Below are 23,905 nucleotides of genomic sequence, written 5' to 3' on the forward strand. Positions count from 1 at the left end.
ATAAGAGAGAATAATCTTATAAAGATATATTAATATTTTAGAATTAAAAAGGGATATAAAGAAATTTTAATTAATATATATGGATAGTTAATTAAATAATAAGAATTTAAAACAACATTAACTAAACATTTTCAAATGTTTTTCATTAAAAAATTATATTACTATAGGATTCAAAGAATTGGATTAGGGTTTAAAACAAAAGGGAAAGGAGCGGGGAAGAAAGAGCCAATGTGCTCAGTCCAATTGATACACAAAAAATACAGAATAAAACAGCTGTCCTATTTTCATTCTCTACTTTATAAAAACAAATTAATGAACAAAAATGAAGATCTCAAGCCTCGGAGAAGCTCATCAATCTCAATGGTAAGGAACTTACCACTAATCAAATAAAAGAATCTGCCTAACGACCCTCCTGTTAATCACATCATAGGGTTGTTTCACTAGTGAACTACCTACACATTTTACATACACGAAGGCAGCTGGCGCCGTAAAGTCATGTTATTGACTTGATTTCTTCTTGCTCAAGGGCAGACGCCAAGCGCTCGTAACATCGGTCCTGGTGGTGGCATCAATTGTGCATCTTCTATACTCATTCATCAACCAATCAAAATTCTAAGGCTGAACTGAAGACTACGACTTTATAAGAGGGCTGAGCCCTTCACCTTCCCAACCCAGCTAAGCATCCGATCCACCACTTTCAAGCTCAACTATATATACCACCAAGGCCACAATAAGAATGAGTTCAATATCCAATAAAACAGCATCGATTCAAGTACTTTTAATTCAACAATTTTGGCTTAAAATTAGCACTTTAAAAACATTTTCAGAATTTTTGATATCCTTAGGTCGGATTGTTCTTCAAGTGTTCATTGTATCTTATAAATTTGAGGAAGTCTAAAGGGGGACAGGGATTTGAAGTTCTAAACCTTAGACCTCAACATTCTTAAAGAAGGGGTGACAATCACTAGAACAAGCTCGGATTGTTATAGCATTTACTTAAATAATTGGTAAAATTTATTTTATAATTGATTAAAATGTAAACAAATGGATGAATAGTTGTAGAATTTATTTAAAATGTGGTAAAAGTAAATAAGGCTATTTTATTTAACATGAATAGTTGTAGCTTCAACTTATTTTATTTTTTTTCTAAGTTTTAAACTTCTAGTTTGAAAAATAGATAGCCTTAATGGTAATCTTTCTTTATCCCCCCCCCCCCCCCCCCAACACACACACACACACAAAAACACTCCATTAATGCTTGTTACTCAAACATTAATTTATAGAAAATCAAATAACTAATATTTAGAGTAATGATTGATGAGGAACCAAGAAATGGAGAAAAGAAAATAGTCTAACTTACGGCTGGGTCTTGTGAAAATTATCAACTGCTTATCTGCAGTTGACACTAGAAGATTTGTGTTATCCTTGTTCAAAGAAAGAGCTGTAATATCTTGTCCTTCTCCCAGTTTCAACACATGGAACACCTGCAAATGAAAGGTTTCTTCCAGGTCACACTGTTTGAGCAAAATGACACATATTCATGATGCATGTGTGTCTAACATGCCTCTTGCATATTAATCTCCCACCCCAGAGACACAGAAAAGAAGAAATTCAAAGAGTCCAGAACAACCCACCCCCACCCCAAAGACATAGGAAAGACTTAATCTCCCCAAGGCATCTTTGCACAGGTGGTACCTAAGAACAACATTAATGTTAGTTTGAAGCCACAAATATGGCCGCATTCATTATCTACAGGAGGTGAAGATAAGGCATAATAGCATCTGTTTAAACATTTTCTTATACCTTGAGAGTATGCAGATCCAAAAAACAAACTGAAGGTGATGGAATATCCAATCTGTTGCTTTCGTTGATTTCTTCTGACTCAAGATCCAAACCATCAACCACAGGTTTCTTCAAACTCAAGTCGTGGTTGTTATTGCACACTCGAGTGTTGCCCAAAGATGAGTTCATTCCAATTAAAGCACTCGTACCATCCACAGAAATTTCCATGCAACTGACACAACCCAAGAAAGGAAGTTGTGCTCTTGCAACCAGAATCCCATTGAGAGTGAATGTGCTGAGAGTATTTTGCAATTGGTTCCAGGTTAAAATGATTCCCTCAGATGAAAGGCAGACAGCATCAGCTTCCACACCAGCAAACCGTCTCAGCAAGCGACCCCTTCTTACAGAATGCAACAGAACATCTGATGAACAGCCACATGAAACAACAATACCTAGATCCGAACTGACACAGCAACAAAGAATTTCCCTGTGGTGACCTCGAAGGACATGTATGGGACCTTCAATCCGACGCTTCCTGCTTTTGTCTGCTAAGGTGTGAGCTAAAGTACCACTACTAGCTGAGGTTGGCATGGCAGTGCCAGCATTAGGTTCTGATGTGCTGCTTGAGCGGGATGTAAATGCCCTATGTATCCTCCAAAGTAATACAGTAGTGTCCCGGGATCCTGTCACGAGATAGTTGCTATCCGGTGATAGAGCAAGGCAAGTGACAGGAGCACAGTGTCCAAAAGCCATTTCTAGTGTTTTTGCTCCATCAGATGACAAAAGCTTGATACTGTTGTCCATGTGTCCACCTAGTTAAAATCCAGAAAGTTTATGAGATACTAAATACCATGAGAAATGCAGATATTAATGCTGGCTGTTGGATTCAAAAGCACATGACCCTTATCAACGACACTTAACATTGTGGTTCAAAATTAAAAGTCCCTGGAAGCTACAAATTTTATAAACAATGGGTCAAGCAGCCAAGCAAAATTGAAAATTATAGTGAGGTGGGGAGAGCAACGATGGCAACTTCAAGAAGAAGGGTATTGAAAGTAATTAAATCAGTAATATATCTTTAAATTATTCAACCTTAAACCCTAAACCCTTTAAATATATTTCATCAGACCATGCCTCTGAACTAGAGATTAATAAATCGATTCAGAAGTAATTGATATTTTTTTTAACCAATTCTTCACCTGAATTATTTACATATGAACAGCAGCAGCTGATCTTGTAAAGGTTCACAAAATTAGACTGAAACTGTTATCACCATCATAAAACATTGTTGCACTGCAGCATTCCACTGTTATGAAATTGAGAAATTAGATTTAATGTTTATGAAAAGTCAGGATAATTTTAGACATACTAGCCATCCAACCTTTTTCATTTAGCTAAGCCATCAATACCATAATTTCCCTCATTTACCTAGGAATGGACCAATATTTGTTAGAGACAACTATAAGCACATTTTTAACCATAATCCTAGTTCACTGGGTTGACCAGAAAAAGTTCAATTCAAGCATATAAGGTATCCTTCAGAGTTCAGACACTGATGCATTTATGAAGCATCCTTTCCAGATAATAACTACAAGGAATAAAGGAAGGAATCTAATGTGATAAAGAATTAGCAAAACAGAACTTGAGTTTCTCGACAATTACCTGAAAGGAGGATTACTTTTTTTCTGATTCAGGGTTCGTAATTAAGAAAGTAAGAAGTTAATCAGATAAATCAAATTTAACTAAAATTAAAGTTGGCAAACTAATATTAGGAATCAATAGGTTACCTGTAATAATTTCTTTATCACATGTGATGGAAACAATAGATGAGCTTCTGATCCCAGATGAAGCAAATGCCTGCGCCTGGGGAAACAGCCATTCATCAGAACCTAAGCCCCCTGGCCCTTTGAGCATTCTTATGAGTGCTCCACCAGCAGAGCTTGCTGTTGCCTTTCCATGTTGAAACAGAAATGGTATTCCCTGACCATCGGGAGTGTTTGGCTGCCAATTGTGCTGTGCAATATGAGCTGCTGGTGCATTTGTGTCAATGATTATGACAGCATCTGAAGATGCATGAATAGCAGCTGCAGGCAAATTGCAGCGTTCAGGGCCTGGGACAGCATATGGTTTGACTTCTCTTGGGTTCTGAAAGATTGTCTGACATTAAATGTTAATCAGAATCAGTTTTAACATATTCATGTTCTCAGAAAAGATTGCCATTACAGAAAGGACTTTATTCAGATCACATGAGAAGTAATTGCAGATAAAGTTATACATAACACTGCATCAATGCTAAAAACAGAAAGGCTGAACTGAAAATGGAATTGCTACCTGCAAATGAAGAACCTCTGAAAGTGGCATCTTCTTCATGTGAGGGACAGTAAGAAGTTGGGATGGAGTTTGTCCAAAATAAGCAATCTGGTCTTGTGTGGCATGCCTTGTACCTTTTATTTATATACATGTGTAAGGCAATGAGGAAGAATATCCAAATAGAGCAGACATAGAAAAAAAAATAGCAAATTAAACCTACTGGATCAGAGATCTTATTAATATCAACTGTCCCTTCATATGTAATGTAAAAGAACATGTTATTTGCCAATATAGCTTCTTTGCCTCGTTGCTTATACCTGAACATTCCAATTCACTAATGTAAATTCTGGAAAACTCAAGGTTGCTTAAAAGAAGAATATCCATGAACAATTATCATTAAAAAGAATATCATTGTGAAGAATACAACGGAAAAGGAAATCCACAGTCTTTCTTTAGGAAGGGGGAGAAAGTAAAAGAAAACATACCCAAATATGAGGTCAATCCATTCATGCAAATGTGCAGACACATGCTCACTCTCAACAGCCATTCGATGTTTATGAATGAAATCAGTTGGGTTTTGAGCCCATGGTGGAAGTTTGACAGAATCTGTATGTTGAAAAGAAAAAAAAATCAGAACCCAGTGCAACTGGCATTTATTTCTCTTCAGATGATGAAAAGAGGATACTCAGGTACATACCAAGCTTTCCTCCTAATTGTGTTGTTCCAAAGTCAATTGAATTTTCATTGGTTAACATCTCAGGAAGGTAAAACAGCTCAGGAACCTAACTTAAATAAAATAAAAACAGATTAAATAAAAAATTTCTGATAATCTATTGAAGTACAAATGCAGATAAATGCAGCAAAAGCAGATCAGCAAGATAAGACAAGCCACAATCACAGGGTACAAGATAAAATTCTGATTCATTCTTTGCATACGAGAAGTTCAATGTTCTCAAGCCAAAGATAAAACAAAAAACACATACCAATTCCTTCACATCACTTGTGTCCTCGAGAACTCCATTCCAAGTAGCAGCAACATCAGAAAACATCCGGTCAACATGATCAAATTTTCCACCTTGCAGCTGAATTGAAAGAGTTGTAAATGGCTCGACTCTAACAAGATAATACAACACCTGCAATAAAACACCAGATACAACACAGAAGTTATACTAAATAAAAGGCATCTATAGTTCAAACCATGATAGCAAAATTCACCTAATTGACTAATTGCCATAAAAATAGAAATTTGAATTGAAAACAATGAAAGAATTCGATCAAAGAATAGGATGCAAGAAACTAAGGCAAAGAAATCCATCTTGTTATCATTTGTTTCAAATTAATCCTTGCAAATAATTCCAAGGACAGTTGTAAATAATGCTGAAAACAAAGTAAATAAAAGTACTACTTTTGAAATGAAACATGCAACCTAGTGAAATGGCAGATGTGCAATTCAACTGTAAATTGCATGGAATCAGACCAATATGTTAAATGAGATAAACTACATCTTTCAGGTGCACAGCAAGAAAAATGTTGGCCCTATAAAGGGGATTCTCAATCTTGCAAAACATATTTTGCAAGGTTGACAGAAGAACAGTAAAACAGAAGATAGTAAAAAACGTAATTTAATTTTTAAAGACAAACACTCAACAGGCAACACGCATGCACATATACACAAATGTCCCATGTATTATGGGGAAACAAACTAAAGAAGTCAACCTTGTTCACGAATTGCAGGTATACATGCAAGTGTGAAACAGTGCCCCTATTTCAAGCAATTTAAACCACCACTATAAAAGTTCAACCACAAATGTTAAACAGAATAGGAAACCTACAGTTCCAGCACTCGAATAATGTGAGCCATAATGGAACTTGGGGATCACAGGATCATCGAAGCTAGCATATCTCTCTTGGAAAATCTTCAGCCTATCTGGATTCAATGCCCCGACAGGCTGCAAATACAGATGAAGTTACAATGGCAGAAAAGGAGAGTGCAGATATAAAGTGCCAGCAAGATTAAAGTCAAACCACCTTTGAAAGATCTCGGAAAGCTGAAGGATCAGCAAGATCCAAACTCTTTGAACTGTAGTCAGAAAGAATCCATGGGAATACTGGATACTGTAGGTAAAAAGAAAAAAAAAAGAGACAGAGGAAAAGTAGCTTCGTGGTATCACGCACAACACTGCCCCTAAAAAGAATGAGTTATTACCCATTAAAATGCATTCTTGAAAACAATCTAACCTGAGTAATGTCGTTATAACTATGCCCAGCCAATGTATTTAGCTGCATTAAATATTCAAAATTGCTGATCTGCAGAGGGGTTACAGTTCGGACAGTGATTATGCTACTTATTTAATACATGTGAATTACATATGTATACTGTAAATCATACCTCCCACCTAGCCCAGCGCTCCATTAACTGGGTTCTTTTCAGGAGTTGTTCAGGTCTCTACAGCAGAAAATAATATATGTAAGTTCAAGAATGGGGATTATAAAAATGAATCCTTGTGAAAAGCAGCACCATGTACACTTAGGTACCTTGTAATGAACCCAATTTTATAGTTGTAAAATATCTGTTAAGGCGTAAATTTTCCACTTTCACATTTTAAATACAAATGATATTCTCTATATGTATATGTGCACGCATGCTAGGTCTCTCTAAATACAAAATCTCCAAGCAAAGTGCAAACCTGAGTTGCAAGATAAATGTTGTTCAAATGAGGAGGTCGGGCTTGGACAATAGCTTGGTAGGCATTTCTTCGGCCCTTAGAACTCTGGATCAAGCATTATTTTCTTAATGAAAGAAAAGAAGGAAAAAAACCAATGATTCAAGTAAGAGGTACACAGTAGGTCAACGACCATCAGAACCATACTTCTTTTAATCACAAAGCAATAAATTTTGAAGGTGCATCCTATAGGAACATACCTCAAAATCAAAGAAGAAATTAGAACGGTCAACCATAAACAGCTCCAGAGCACTTCTTCTTAGGAGATGTCTATGGCAAAGATAAACCAGCAAAGTGAGGTGCAACAGGCTAAAGCAAAAGCAACATTAGATGATGAAAACTTAAAGATCTTCACATGCAGCAACAAGAAATATTATGTTGTGGATTACCATGCAGAATGTAATATCAAATATCTCTTTAAACTCTTGGTAATATTAATAAGCAATAAGCACACAGAGATAAGACCCGGAATTCACTCTATATTTTACTGGATTTTAAAGTCGAACAACTTCCTAATGTGCAGGCCATAGGCAACTCTTGCAGTATAGTATGGAGATATTCACAATAACATGTTTAGAATATTGAGGAGTTTCTAGAAGACTTTCTGGTTGTTAACAGGCACAATGGGATGCAGAAGTAAAGTACATTTCACAAAAACCTAAAATGCCAGTTGACATCACTTACACATTCTGTGGAAACTGAATGTATATTGAAAAACTGCTTACATGAATTATACAAGAATCTTAGGTTTATATACAACTAACTAGGGGTTAAACTAGGAAACTAAATCTTCCTTAATTCTAGGGATACAAATACTTAATTCTAGAGATACAAATATAAATATACAGATTACAAGATTACAACCAGCTGTAAATAAGTGTTTTCCCACACTCCCCCTCAAGCTGGTGAATAGGTGTTTTCCATTCCCAGCTTGGAAATAATTCCTTGAAATGTTGCACTGCTGAGACCTTTAGTCAACACATCTGCAAGTTGACCCTTGGTTGATACATAAGGTGTACAAATCAACCCACTGTCTAGTTTCTCCTTTATGAAATGCCGGTCTACTTCAATGTGTTTTGTTCTGTCATGTTGTACAGGATTGTGAGCAATGCTTATTGCAGACTTGTTATCACAGTAGAGTCTCATTGGTCCATCCCACTTGATCTTCAAGTCTTCTAAGATAATCTTTAACCATAGTAGTTCACAAATCCCTTGAGCCATTGCTCTGAACTCTGCTTCAGCACTTGATCTTGCCACCACATTCTGTTTTTTACTCCTCCAAGTCACAAGATTACCACCTAAGAAAGTACAATAGCCTGAGGTGGATCTTCTATCAGTTACTGAACCTGCATAATCAGCATCTGTATATGCTTCTAGAACTAACCCCGAATTTCTTTTGAATAAGATACCTCTCCCAGGATTGGCCTTCAAATAGTGCAATATACGGTAGACAGCCTGTAGGTGCACTTCTTTAGGACTATGCATAAATTGACTTACCACACTCACAGCATATGCTATATCAGGTCTAGTATGTGAGAGATAAATGAGTCTTCCAACTAATCTTTGGTACATCTCTCTATTTACAGCAGCATCTTCATTAGCTTCTCCAATTTTATGATTAGGATCCATAGGGGTATTTGCAGATTTACATGCAAGCTTCCCAGTTTCCTTCAAAAGATCCATCACATATTTCTGTTGTGAGATAAAAATACCATGCCGTGAGTGAGCTACTTCAATTCCTAGGAAGTACTTCAATCTCCCTAGCTCTTTTATCTCAAATTCTCTAGCCAAACACTGTTTTAAAGATTCTCTCTCTTTTTCATCATCTCCAATTACAATTATATCATCAACATACACTAATAGAACTGTGACTCTCCCTGAATCAGAGTGCTTGATAAATAATGTGTGATCTCCTTGACTCTGTTTATATCCCATTACTAGCATCGCTTTGGCAAATCTCCCGAACCAAGCTCTAGGAGACTGTTTAAGGCCATATAAAGCCTTTTTTAGCCTGCATACTTTGTTTGCTTCTAGATGACCTTCAAATCCCGGTGGAACCTTCATATATATTTCTTCTTCCAAATCACCATGTAGAAAAGCATTCTTTACATCAAATTGTTGAAGCTGCCAATTGTAATTTGCAGCCAATGATAACAAAATTCTAACTGTATTCATCTTGGCAACTGGAGCAAAGGTTTCCTGGTAATCCACTCCATAAGTTTGAGTGTAGCCCTTAGCCACTAACCTGGCTTTATACCTTTCAACAGTACCATCTGCCTTGTATTTTACGGTGAAAACCCATTTACACCCCACTGAATTTTTTCCTTTAGGCAACTCTACCAGTTCCCATGTCTGATTTTTCTCTAAGGCCTCCATTTCTATTTTCATGGCTTGCCTCCATTTCTCACTGGATAATGCCTCGGATAATGTAGTTGGAACAGAAATAGTGTTTAGGCTCACAAGAAAATTTTTGTGGGATGGTGAGAATTTTTCAAATGACACAAAATTAGATATTGGGTATAGTGGATGCTTGGTACATTCTCTGGTTCCTTTCCTAATGGCAATAGGCAAATCATAATCACTGGTTATAGTTTTAGGAGATTCATGCTCATTTTGAGAAACAGAGTCAAAAACTGTAGTTACCTCATTTCCAGAGTTAGGATCAGGCTCTTGGACTGGCACTGGTTCAGGATCTGGAACTTTCCTTCTTGAGTACACCTGTAATTCCTTCATAGAATCAAGAATAATATTATCCTTTGTCACATCTTCTGTATTTGGAATGGGTTCAGACTCAAATTCAGTGTTTGACTTGGGCTCAGCAGAAACAGGTTTCGACTCAGAAGAATTAATGGGTGTAAATGTTGAAGAAGGGGGAAAATCAAGCAAAAAGAAGTCTTTATCCTTATCTTCCATGAATGAAGTCTCCCTCTGAAGATAAGGTTGAGTAAAAAATGGTTTATTTTCTTCAAAAGTGACATCTGCAGACACATAGAATTTTTTGGTAGGAGGATGATAGCACTTATATCCTTTTTGAGTTGAAGAATACCCCACAAAAATACACTTAATCGCTCTTGGATCCAACTTTTCCCTGTTATGACTGTGAACATGAACAAATGATGTACAACCAAATATCCTAGGTGTGAGATTGTTTGTGGTATTGAGGTTGGGATAAAATTGTGAGAGTAGTTCCATAGGAGTTTTAAATCCTAAAACTCTTGAAGGTAACCTATTTATAATGTATGTGGCAGTGAGAACAGCTTCTCCCCAATAAGATTTAGGTACATTTGCTTGAAAAAGAAAGGCTCGGGTTGTGGCTAGTAAATGACTGTTTTTCCTCTCTGCCACTTCATTCTGCTGTGGAGTATTAACACAAGATGACTCATGGATAATCCCCTCTTTTTGAAAATAGGTGGATAGACTATGGTTGAAGTAGTCTCTTGCATTATCAGACCTAAATCTCTTGATTCTCACTCCAAATTGATTTTGGATCATGTTTTGGAAGCTTAAAAACACACTATTCACATCTGATTTGGATTTAAGTAAAAAAACCCAAGAAACCCTAGTACAATCATCTATGAATGAAACAAACCATCTCGCACCAGAAATATTAGAAATTGTAGAGGGACCCCAAATGTCACTATGAATCAAGTAAAAGGGAGTAGAACTTCTTTTGTTACTGATTGGAAAGGACACACGTCTATGTTTTGCAAATTCACAAATATCACAATGAAAATCTTCAACATTTAATCCTTTGAACAAAGAAGGAAACATGTTTCTCAAGGTTCCAAAAGAAGGATGTCCAAGACGAAAATGATAAAGCCAAATTTTGTCTTTATTGGAAGATTTTTCAGAAAGAAATGACAAAGGTAAACTATTTTTGATACTACTTGTGCTATTTGATGTCTCAAGATAGTATAGTCCATCCTTCTCCTTAGCAAGTCCAATCATCTTCCCCGAACTCTGGTCCTGAAATTCACAATAAGAGGGATAAAAAGTTACTTTGCAATTCATATCTCTGGTAAGTTTTTGTATAGATATCAGATTAATAGATAATCCAGGAACATGAAGAACATTTTTTAGAACAAACGAGGGATTAACTTGAACATCTCCTAATCCTGCCATTGTGGTAAGTGAACCATCAGCAACAACAATTTTCTTATTACTAGGACACAGGTTATATGTACTAAATTTTTGTGAAGAATGTGTCATGTGGTCTGTGGCTCCTGAGTCAATGACCCAAGAACTCGTAATAGGCTTAGCCGAGACATTTAATCCATGAGAACCAGAAGCTTTACCTGAACTAGAAACTTTACCCAAAGAACATACCATAGTAGGCTTTTCAAGGATTTTCAATAAGTTTCTCAGCTTTTCAATCTCTTCCCTGTTGAACTCTCCTTGTTTCTGAGACATCTGTAGTACTCTAGTGATTTTCCCAGTTAACATTTTCTCAAATTGAGGTGTAGTGATATCTTTCTTTGAAAGGGTTCGGCAATGAAGGCCTAAACAAGATTCGGCAATGAAGGCCTAAAAAAGTCGGCAATGAAGGCTGAAAATTTTGCTTCCCAAGAAGAGCCTAAAGCTCTGATACCATGTGGAAACTGAATGTATATTGAAAAACTGCTTACATGAATTATACAAGAATCTTAGGTTTATATACAACTAACTAGGGGTTAAACTAGGAAACTAAATCTTCCTTAATTCTAGGGATACAAATACTTAATTCTAGAGATACAAATATAAATATACAGATTACAAGATTACAACCAGCTGTAAATAAGTGTTTTCCCACACATTCCATGTTCTAGGCAGGCATCTTCTTTACAAATATGGGACTGCATGCATGTTAATATGAAATCAAGGATGGTTGGCAATATCTATACATATTTTGTTTGACAATGATGATCAATACAACTACTTAGGATGTCAAATAACAAGAGTTGTAGCTAAAAGCCAATGACCATAAAAGGGATGCTTAAATTTTCTAAAGCCAGCATGAACAAAAAATGAGAATAAAAACTAACATAAGATCGTCACTACAACTTCACCTTCGACTATACATTTGATGAAGAGAAGTCATGAACCAACTACGGTCTTTTCCATCATTTCTCACTTCAGAGTTGCCTTTCAAACCATTCATTGCTACGTTGCTTTCAGTCTTATCAACTATAAAATTTATTTTCTTTGTGGTTACCTGAGAAAAAGGAGAATAGTTCATACGCTTGACAAACCTTTTTTTTTTCTTGTACGAGTTAACAACTATGAAAGTAAAAGGAAAAGTTCGCATTAAATTTGCAATTGTGTTTCCAGTCACGATTTAGAGCACAAACGCAAAGAATTTCTCTTTTATCCTAATCAATTGAAAAACTAGCAGCCACAGTCATTTACCATGGCGCAGAAGGGGACAGCAGGTGAAATCAGTATTGCATGTTATTCATACAGAAACTCCCCCTTCACATTTTAAAATTTGCAAAAGAAAGCCAGGATCATAAAAGATGCATGATAGCATCCTCAGTGGCCAAAGATCTGGTGTTGGACGTAAACATTACAAGGGAAGTTTCCTATCCAAAAAATTCTAAGGTGGGGTCCTTCCATCCTTGTAGATCTCTCCATTATTTTTATTCATACAAATTATCATCTTATATAACAGTTAACCACTTAACTGCATAGTTCAACACTTTTTAGAAATGACTTTTGCAACTCATGTAGATTCCTTTAGCAAATCTTAACCACAAGTATAGATAGCTTGCAGTCCTCATTTAAAGGCATTAAAAAATTATATTCCATTTAAGTTCACATGCTATCCCCAAAATCGACAACATGCTAACATCAGAAAAAGCCACTCTTCCCTGAAGATTTCAGAAAAGTTGCATGGTTCTTGTAATCAGCCAACTGTCTTGGTCCTATTATGAGTTATATCAAGAACATGTCACCCTAATTAAAGAAAATCCTATCCGAAGTTTTTGAGAATCTGGGCATCAGAATTTATCATAGTTTAAGGATTTAAGCAATCATCTAGATTTTAGAATTTGATGACACTAAAGTTAACAACATCACAATCAAAGAACTATAAAGCCCATTATAAAGCAACCAGATCACTGCATATAATCTGCAAGGATTTTAAACTCAGTTTTAGAAACTTACTTGAAAGGTTCCTCGTATAATGTTCAGTGGCCAAACCATAGATGAAGGAAGTTCAAACACAATTCTCTCATCAAGTTCATTAGGAACATATCCAGGAGCAACTGCTGATGAACTTTGAACCAAGTCTTGCTCATTTGCAAATTTAGTATCAGTAGATTCTACTGATTTCTGCAAGGGTTGTTCAGTTATTCCAGACAGACTTGGCTGATCTTCCCCACTTTGGTCATTCTCATAGGCATTGTTATCTACATTATCAATTTCTGGCTGTTCATCATCTTCATTCATTAACTCCATTGAGATTGCTTCTGCTGCCAGAATAGGAGCATTAGATGAGCTTATGACATCCTCTTGATTCTTTTTCACATCACTTTGATCCTCAAAATTAGCAGCAGCACCAAAATGATCAGTCCCTATGTAATTCCTCCTCAAACATGGTCTCATTCTTGAAGAACTTTCCATCAAGTCTAGCTTCCAGAAAACCTACACACACCATGAAAGGAAAAGAAAAATGTTAGAAAAGGGGAGAAGAAACAAAATCAGTTATCTAGCAATAAATATTTTTTCCATGCAGAAGGAGAAAAGAAAAGTAAGTCTCAAAACCTACTCGTGGTTGACTAGGATATTGGTCCCCCGAAGGCCCAAAGAGACAATTCATCTCTATCAAGCAATGGATAAGTTTGCGCCACGCATGTATCCCAGTAAATAACCTATGCCATGCAACTAGATCAAATTGGGTGCGCCTATCAATCTGGAATGCAAAAGTAGATAAATCTATTATAACAAGTTTATTTGCATCTAAAAAAAGCAGTGATAATAATAACAGCTAGCAGTAATAAGACCTCTGATCGCTGAATGTTTCTTGCTAAAGCAAAACTTGTAACAAGGACCACAATAAATTTATAGGATAAAGCATTAAAATCTTTCCCATAGACTGATTTTGTATCAACTGGTTGCAGACATTCCATCCATGCAACTCCCATGGCTTCAGAATCATTCCATCTTTTCACACGCTCCATATCACTAGCATTCCTCCGCTGTGCAGAAGTAGCCATTGCAACAGCACTGAGGCCTCTTCCAGAACCAATCTTTGCATTGCGTTCAAGATCACGTGCAGCTGCCAAGGCAGCAGCTTTAGCAGCTGCCTTGTCTTTTGGAAGAGATGGTGACTTATTAGGCACCTCTAGAGGTTTCTGAAAACTAGAAAAAGTATGCAGCTTAGTTGTTTTACGCTCAAGCATGGAGGAGTCACGTTTAAGCTGTGTGGTTGTAGGAGGAGTGGGAGTTTCTGCTCCGCTAGTGCCAGCAGCAATCATTGCCAATGCCATAGCAGCTGGTGGTGATGCAAAAGCAGCAGCCCAAGCTGGAGAGATCATTGCAAGAGCTGCCTGAAAAGAAAAAATAATCAACAATTAGGGAATCTCAAATAATGCACCAAAAAGAAAAGATGAAAAGAAGGAAAAAGTGCAGAATAAGGTCAACAATCAACTCTGATAATTCCAAACAAATATATGCAGGCTCCTCAAAGAGATTCATACAAAACAGAGAAGTATGTGTGCATGCACATATTGAGGATAGGAAATTAGCACTGCTGGCACTAGGAAACACAAAATTGACACCTTACAAGAAGGGATTATTTAAAGAAAGAATTTAAGAATGATAATGATATGTAGTAACCTCTAACGGCAGTGCATCAGCAGCCAATGCACGATCATCAACAGTAAGAGGATTCAAACCATCAGCAGTAGCAAGTTCATGAATTCCTGCCAAAAGTGGTCGCCACCTCCTCAAAGCAGCAACCAAAGGTGGTACAATGGCCTCAAGATACCGTTTACGAAGTGTCTTTCTGTCCTTTCCAACAGCATGCCATATCTGCAGCATACATCACATTTATTTCACTGCAAAAATACCAACCAACAACACAGATAACCATAGATAGTGTAGGAAGGACAAAAAGAAACTAAAATTTCCATTATGATATCATAATAGATGAGAACTTGGCAAAGAAGATGACAACATATTGCCATGCAGAAGTTGATAAAGAAGTAAATCATAGAAACTAATAAGTAGATAATTTGCTGCTATATCACACTAAGCTGATTCAGTTAGAACTAACCTCAGAATAGAGAACACAGGATACTACCAGAACTCTTTGTCTCTTGGAATCGGAAATTGGCATGTTTAGAATAGGAGAAAGCACACTGCATATAATTAAAATTAGTAAGTTCAGAAACCCCAGCATGAGTATTGGAAGTGATGAGGAAACAATACCGTTGGATTACACAGTCTAAGAGCACTAAACAATATTTGTTAGGACATGCGTATGCATATTAGGAAGAACAAAAATCTAAAACAGAAGCACATTATTGGAAAACTAAAGAGATGTAGAAAGATAACCAAACTCAATCTTTACAATTGTAGAGAGAGGGAGAGAGACAAAGCAGGCACTTATGTGTCATATGTGGTTATTGGTTAGGATTTCCTCTGTTTAACTTACCACCACAACAAAGCAGACCTTGGTTTTCTCGCTGCCATTTGAGCACTGTTATCTAAGGACATGATGTTGCCTCCTAGGCAATACAATCCTTCTGACATTTCATCTTCTACACCTACCTTCCTCATGAGCATGGTGTTTTCTCCATTATCTTCTTCCCTCATTGAAAGAAGTACCATGCGAAGCATGCATAAAAATGGTTGGTCACTGTCCAGCAACTGGTAAAGTGCTGCCATTCCTCCCATCCCAGTACCTGATCCACCACATATGCCAAGACCACCACCTAGTCCAGAATCATCTAACAATAACGCTTGGAGCATGCTTACAGACTTCTTCACTAAAGGAAGTTCAATCCAGTTTCCATTAGCATCTTTTTGCAAAGCAGCATTCCATGACTCCCAGCCACTGCCACCACCAGCAATGCTGGCTGCATTAGAAGGTAGGCCAACACCATACCATAAACGGCTCCTGTATTTCCAACCCTGAGCTACATCCATAGCACAACTCCCATATGACACAAAAGCAGAGGAGACAGAGTCATAAGGCTCAACTGCAGCAGCGGCAGTAAGCCGTTCCATCACTGTTGCAGAAATCTGCCCATTTGAATCGGCCATTGAAGCAAGGACCTTGTTTGGAAACAGAACATGAAGGGGGGAAATAACAAATATTAAAACAAGGAATAGTGGAAAGGAAGTCAAAGCAATGTTCAACTAGACATTACAAGAAAATACATTTTCTCTATCTAAGAAAATAATAAAAACAATTAGGCATAAGAAGAACTATCACATGTCCAATGCCACAAGTTACGAAACCCAGGTAGACATTCTGGCAAATAAAGGAAAAGTGGAAGATAAAGATTAGAACTACATATAGACCTAAATCACTAAACTTTGCACAATTTCATGTATGCAGTACAGATGTATCTTTGAGATGACGATATACGTACATCAAGAGAGACTCCACCAGAATTTCCAGATCTACTATCATCCACAGCTTCAGATGATTCTCTACCAATTGATGCCATTGAATTTGAATGATTATTTAGGGGAGATGCACTACCATCAACTTTCCGTGATGCACAAGAAAGTTTACTTTGTAACCGTAAATGATCTTCAACGAGCATTAAAATAACAATTGCATTCTCTACCAAAAACACCGAAAGTTGCGCAGCATTCTCTGCTTCTGCCTTAGCATCCTTTGGCGACAAACCTTCTGCAGCAACCCCAGCAGCAGCGGCAGCAATAACTTGAGTCTGCTACAGAGGAAAAGCTCAATGAAGGATTATTGCAAAATTTTCCGTTTAGTGCTGAGAGACTTGATAGAATAATATTGATGACAAAAACAAAAAAAGTTTGAGAGAAAGCATTTAATGGTGAGAATGGTAAAATGACAGAAGGTTAACAAAATTCCAAGAGGATGGCCCTTTTACTTTCTGATTATCTCAACTTAAATAAATGTCTCATTTGCTAGGAAACTTTGTTAATTAAAAAAAAGCTATCAAAATTGTAGCAAACTCCAATTGGTAACAACTAAACATTACCTGAGCCTGCAGTTCTCTAGCAGCAAAATCCAGCAACCCACCCAAGAGCCTTCTCTTGAATATTGGCAATGATTCTTCACGCCTTCAGAATACAACCACATAGGAAATCACAATAAACTAATGACTATACTTATTTATCAAAAAAAATTACAGATAAGCATTAAGGATGAACAGAAACTATTACCAAGAGTATTTTAGCATAGACTTATTTGAGAACTCTACAGAAGTTACATTTTTTATTGGATCCAAGAAGAGCATATTGTGTAAAACAATCAGGAAGCCAATATGAAGTAAATCACAGCAGTTCTGTGGCCATTTATATATCCAATGCTAATATATTGAATATATTCAGCTTTTTATTCAGTACACGTTTTAAAATTTATAGTAATAAGTAGAAAAAGAAACAAATACAGTTTCCATATTTTGGCTCTTCATTTTGAAGTCAAAACACCAATGTTTTTGTTACCTTAACATAGGTAAAATCACAGAACCCAATGACTTGGTGATTCCACAAGATGGCAAGTTTTGATCCCCTTATCTATGTAAATACAAACTTTAGATTTCTCCTTCAACTTGATTATCTCCTGCACAATCATCTTGTGGATGTTCCCACAGAGAGATGTGTCTTTTTTACATAGCACTCCAGGGCAAAGGAACTAAGGTCAACCACATACGAATAGCAAAAGCAATGATAATCATCGAACAGGATTCAGTAGAGTGATACCTAATTCTCTGATCCCCAGTGCTAGATCCACCCACGATAGAAAGCCATTCTGCACAATGAATTGTAGCTTCAACATCCTGAAAAATGTAACCAATGGCCAGAAAAAATAAATGGAACTGACATGCTTGAAATTAAGGGGAACAAATGTATATTTAAAGATACAACAAAGTGGAAAAGAAGGATAAAGAAAAACCTTCCATCCATCCTTTTGGCGCATTGAATGCTCCAGCATAATAATCAAAAAATTGTGTATGAGGTCCTCTATGTCTCCTAAGCTTGCTGAATTAGACTGTTTTCTTGCATCCATCTGCAAAATCAAGTAATAAGGTGTAATATTTAATACAAGTAGTATATGCATATTTGAAGTTACTCACTAGGGTCAAATACTAGTTATAAAACTCTAAAATTCCAATCCTAACCAACAGCATTACCAGATTTATTTGCAATGGAACATCAACGATGAGAAGGGAAAAGAAGCACACAAGTATAGAGAAAAGAGATAAGCTTTTGAAGTAGGAAAAAAAATTACCTCATAGTTAGAGATAAGGACCTCTAGTATCCACTCAGGCCATTCCTCCATTTTTGTTAGATTGCTTCTATTTTCTGGATGACTGCAAGCCAAAAACAGAAGATCCTGAAATCATATAGAAAGAAGTAGCTCAGAAATTATAATGGAAAATTAGAAAAGCCATAATAAGGAAATTTTAAAGTGTGAAACCAAAAGGCAACAGACTAAGATATGAATGCAGTTGAATTCACGATGACAAATGCTAGGTAAAAACAAAAACTGATGATGGTTGTAAATTATGTTTTGTTTTCATAAGAATGAATTAGAATTAAAGCTTATTTTCTATTAACCTCAAACACCAGAAAACAAAATATGCAACCAATAAATTCAGACAAGCATACCTGTAGTGCACGGCTTTGGAAAGCTCTAGGTGCATATGGCAGTGAATGCAACAAAACCAACAAAAGTTGCAAATGTTCAAAACGATGACCAGAATCATAAAAATTTAACCCATCCTCTGTTGAAGAAGCATTGATCTGAGGAAGTAAAAGGAAAAAAGAAGCATAAAAGACATCAGCATTCAATGCTATATGCAAATGCAAGATACCATAAGAAAGTAGCATAGCTCAAAAGATTAGTGTAAGTTGAAATATCATAAGCATGGTATCCAAGCTGAAAAAATACCACATACTGATTATACTTAAAAAATAATAAAAGAAAGTAGTGGAAAACTGATACAATGGTAGGCCAATAAGCTTTTCAACTGACAAGACCGTAAGAAAATATAAGGAGAAATATCATTGATCAACAAGATCAAGATATTACTGAAGCAAAAGATTATTATCATACCGAGGCCCCCAATAAAGCTGTGTACAAATTGCTTGTCATAAGCCTATTAGGAGCAGCCTGGAAAGCCTTCTGTAAAGCAAAAAACAGAAGAGAAACTTTATCCTCAAACATACTGCCACCTGCATCATTTAGTGCACCACCAAAAAGGCTGCTTGTCATCTCTGAAGACACACGTGAACCAAATTTCAAATGCCCACATGCAACCAAAGCACCTAATAGCCCAATGATCCCAACAACAATTCCATTATTTTTATCAATATTGTAAACATTATTCCTTGCATTGTCAGCACTAATTGAAAGACTTATCCCACCCAAATTCTTCATAAAAGTATTTTCAGAAACAGATGACATCCTTCCAATTTTCAAACTAGGATAAATGGCCACAAGGCCAGTAACAACATCAAGGGGTTGAGATTCAAAATCTTTCTTTTGAGAAATTCGATCCCCCTCCTTTGGAGATCCTTCATCCTGACTTCCTTCTGGAACCCTACCACCACTATCTACTTCTGGTTCAGATCTTTGAACAGACAAGCTTTCATCAGCTGTACCGCTAGTTTCGTGGTGATCACCAGCTTTAGCTTCTCGTTGCAGGAGGACAAGAAGTGTTTCTATCCCACCAGAACCCATGAATGCCTCTGCAAATGTCTGAGCTCTGGTAGTATTTGGTTGTACCACTAGCCTGTAGATCAAATGTAGCACTCTGGCAACCTGAAAGAAATACCAGCGAGTCATTTTTTTTTTCTGCACCATCAAGAAGCATCTGCATAGCATTGCCATCTCGCATGACCGATGACTCTGTGAAGACCATATCAGCAAGTGATGATAGGAGTTTCTTTTGAAGCCCATAGCTGCACAAACTCCAAATTTTAAGATCCAAAAGCAGTGTACTGAAGAGCTGCACTTTAAGTGCATGATTATGCTTCTGATATTGACATATGGAAACAACAGCAGCAACAAGCTCCTCATCTCCCACACCATTATGCTTTCCGGCACCAAGAGAAGACAAAGTTTGTAAAAGATAGTTTAGGATTCTTGACAGAATCTCAGGTCCCCTCATACGACTTAGCTCTTCGTTGTTCCCAGGGTGATGGATAGCTACAGAAATAATTCTGAATATTGGTGCAGCAAGGGTAGCTGTAGCCAAAGACAATGGAAGAGTACCTTGTTCTGGTTCCAAGCTATCTTTATGCACATTGGTGACTGCCAGAGGAAGTAAAGACATGGGACCTCCATAAGCTAAAGCCCAGAGAGCCTCCACAGCTCTCATCCGTGTTGCAACATGGACATGCCCAAGAACCTCAGCAGGTCTGCGCAGCATACCTGAATCACCATAGATAGGTGATTTAATCATGCATTGAGAGAAGGGTAAAAAGTTATAGGAAAACAAAACAAGCAAACCATAAAAGCAGAAGCATTCTGCATGCTCATACCATTTTAAAACAGCACACAGACAGAGGGAGAGAAAGGAAAATAAGATTAAGATAATAAAAATCACTCTTCTCTCCTCAATCATGTAAACCATACTCAGATTCTATTGGAGCATTATTCACAGACATGAATAAATAGGATAAGAACCAAGTTTTCCCGCACAAGGAGAAGAAGCTTATATTCACAGACATTTTACTGGAGTCTATTAAACAAAAACCATACACTAAAAAGTCATGTAAATACTGAAACTAAAGATGAATATATTCATTCTTCAATAAAAAAGATTAATTTATTCACCTGCAGTACCAGAAGGAGAAGCATCTGTGCAGAATCGGCCACTAAGAAGACAGGGGTGGTAGAGTAGGTGAAGGCAACCTCCAATTTCAGCATCCAATAGAGAACTTTCCTCTGCCATTCTTTGCACGTGATCATTTGTCGCTAGCCAAGGAAGTCCTGCAGCATTACCAAAAGAAGGCAGCATATCCCCTCCCCTAGACGCCATACGTGCCATTCTTTCTGGCCCAATTGGTTCCTTAAAGATATATACTGGGCCCATTTCAGCAAATAAAGCGCACTGACAATGACGGTGCTGTACGCCAGCCATTGTAGGAGGGGGGTTTGTCCCAATGCAACAAAATGCAAGCGGCTTGGAGATGCGAGGAAATTCAAACGGATGACTTTCATACAAGGATCCATCAATATATAGTCTCAATTCACTCTCTCCTTTTCCAATAAGTCCCTGCCTGCATACATGCTCCAATCCAATAAAAAACCAACATTGAGGCTTGAATGCATGAGTAAAATGCAAAGAAGCCTTCTTTCCTTTTCCACTTCCACTTTCAACCACTAAAAACCGTGCATGAAAGTATGCCTCTATTCCCTGATTATCAGCAGATAAGAAACTAAATAAACGAGGCATGTGTGCTGTGCCTTCACCAGCAAGCGCACTTGCAGCTGCAGCAGCAGACATAGCTGATGATTTTCCTGACTTGGCTGCAGCAGCAGCAGCAATAGCCGCAGCAGCAGTTGCTGTGTTTAAGGTATCTGCAAATGATTCAATGTAGATCCACGTTGCAAATGCATATCCATTGGTAAATGGCCAACGACTTTCGCCAGGACCAAGCAAACCAGAGCCCTCACCATCAAATTCAAAAGTGCATGCTGGTCCTCTAGACTCTTTCCCACTCACTGCCTTCTCTAATGCAAGCATTAAGCAAGGTGCCCAAACAGTAGTCATTATTCTTGTAATGACCTGAAACCATCTGTGCAAATCAATAACACTTAGTGAATGCCCCGCCAAATGTTGGATGCAATAGCATAAGGGAGTTCCATCCCATTTCATCTTCCCTATTGAACCAACATCCTGAGCAAAAATATTCTCAGCTGACCTCAAAAGAACTCCTAATAGACCAGCCATAGAGCACATTGCCCTGTTTCTCGTACAAGCCCGCAATATAACCAGCAAGCCTCTAACCATCCGCGTCCTGGCAGACATAAGAATGCCACTATCTCCTTCCCAGGGAAGCCAAGGAATTAGCTCGCCTGCTACAATTGCAGCCCGAGAGTTTAGCATTACACTTGGAGGATTGTTGTCCTCGTCCTCTTCAAAACTTTCAACTCCACCCATTGTGGCAATAAGTGAATCAACAACCAAGAAAGGAATGCTCTCCATATCTTCCCCACTTCCAAAAGTCTCAGACCCACTTACAATATTCTTCAGCTTGTCCAAGCCTTCAGGCTTCCCCATAATGGCAGAATCAACTAAATGCAACAACTCGGGAGACACATTTGGCATAGCAGCTTTTGGCTTAGGCTTTATTGGTGAATCAAGGAGAGAGTAGCCAGAATCTGCGTAAAAAACAGAATCAAGGCTAGCTACCGAGCTTGACTGCTTAATTGTATAATCTGTTTGTCTTTCAGGTCCAGGGCTTGAAGAAGAACTATCATGCCGTGGTTCAGGCATTGAGGAAGAATTATACTCCATCCCATACGTCCTTGTTAGATGTTGAGAGTATTCCTCAAGCCCTCCAGATGAGCATCTCTCATAGTCTGAATTTGAGGATCGATTTGAGTCCAACTGACCACCATGAGACTCTCCAGCAGCTTTATCTTGATTTTCTAAAGATACAGGCTCAAATTGGTCCCCATCCCCAACTAGAGTTGCAGAATGAACCCCATCTGAAACTGCATTGTCATTTCTTACTATAGCTTCCTTGCCACCAGTAACATTAACACCATCCTGGTGAGATCCTCCTATCCTATCCTCCACAACAGAAGCTACTTCAGGAGTACCAAAACCCCTTACAGAAGTTTCACCAAACTTCCTTTCTTCTTCCTCTTCCATTGTATTATTACTTTAAAGACCTAGCAAATATCCATTTGCATTATTTACACTTAAATCCGCCTGCAAAGCAAAAAATCAAAAAGATGGGAACTAACTACCACTCCAGTCAAATCTTAAAACACTACAAATCTCGCAGTAAAGATGCAGAACCAACAACCAAGAGAAATTACTCTTTTAGCACAAAACAAAGAATAATGATAAAATTCTTCATGAACTAAGCCAAACAGAACCGTATGTTTCACTTTCAACCTTAATTCTTAATAATAAAATTAAATATAGAACATAAAATTCATTCCCTATTAATTAAAATTACAACACAATTTCCCCGCAGAGTCCAACTAACTCATATTGCGCAGATTCAAATTTGAATCAAAGAGTGAGATAAAATAAGAAGTCCCGGATATAGGTCATGAAGCGCGAATACATTCAAAAATACAAACATGGATATAACTTCCCCGAATTATAACCAAAAAAAAAAAAATGATTTCCTCTCACATTGACGAATCGATCAATTGGCATTGAAATTAACATTATTAATATCAATTAGATATAGGGAAACAAGAAAAGACCAATCCAACCCAATTGAAGTATAACGAATGGCAATAAATGCACGGATCAGAGTTTAACGGTCATTGATTTTAATAATTATAAAAAAATATAAAATTTTTTATAATGGAGAAGATAATGAACTTAACTGAGAAAAAATAGATCAGCTCGGTTCAAGTTTGAGGTTTCTCGTTTGAGATATCGATTAAAAGTAAGAATAATAAAGAAATAAACAAAGTGAAGAAAAAAATTCAGAAAATGAGAATCGGAGAAGACGAGAGAGAGAGGGCTAAATGGGCGCGAGAGACAATGTGATTTAGCATGTAATTAGCAATAGCCCGGAGGCCCTGCTTCTGGTTGCCCAGTCAAAAATAAAGGAAGATAGGTGGTTAAATGATACCTCCAAGTGCCTTTTTTTTTTTTTTATTCCTTCCGTTACTTCTTGTTTTACTAATTAGTAAAAGTCGTTGCTTGAATGATTTTATAAAAAATTTAAAATAAAATAAAAAAGTCTTCGTT

The 23,905-nt window shown here is 37.2% G+C and overlaps 1 protein-coding gene across 1 annotated transcript; it reads right to left on the bottom strand.

The window, feature by feature from the left end:
• Positions 1 to 125: 125 nt before the first annotated feature.
• LOC111313807 (BEACH domain-containing protein C2-like) lies at positions 126 to 23,762 on the bottom strand. The gene is given in 32 exon segments (XM_089752798.1): positions 126 to 677; positions 680 to 702; positions 1,357 to 1,484; positions 1,804 to 2,594; positions 3,570 to 3,939; positions 4,114 to 4,226; positions 4,309 to 4,409; positions 4,578 to 4,698; positions 4,790 to 4,874; positions 5,076 to 5,225; positions 5,925 to 6,041; positions 6,121 to 6,207; positions 6,331 to 6,399; positions 6,482 to 6,538; positions 6,780 to 6,863; positions 7,016 to 7,085; positions 11,861 to 12,006; positions 12,957 to 13,436; positions 13,561 to 13,704; positions 13,796 to 14,341; positions 14,631 to 14,825; positions 15,070 to 15,154; positions 15,451 to 16,073; positions 16,394 to 16,699; positions 16,988 to 17,069; positions 17,712 to 17,788; positions 17,905 to 18,018; positions 18,241 to 18,345; positions 18,621 to 18,755; positions 19,069 to 19,773; positions 19,775 to 20,388; positions 20,794 to 23,762. Coding segments are annotated over 32 exon segments (8,817 nt in total). The 5' UTR covers positions 22,841 to 23,762; the 3' UTR covers positions 126 to 630.
• Positions 23,763 to 23,905: the final 143 nt, after the last annotated feature.

The sequence above is a fragment of the Durio zibethinus genome, chromosome 23, assembly GCF_047325235.1.
Source record: "Durio zibethinus cultivar Kanyao isolate XHJ-2024 chromosome 23, ASM4732523v1, whole genome shotgun sequence".
In the NCBI taxonomy this organism is placed as follows: domain Eukaryota; kingdom Viridiplantae; phylum Streptophyta; class Magnoliopsida; order Malvales; family Malvaceae; genus Durio; species Durio zibethinus.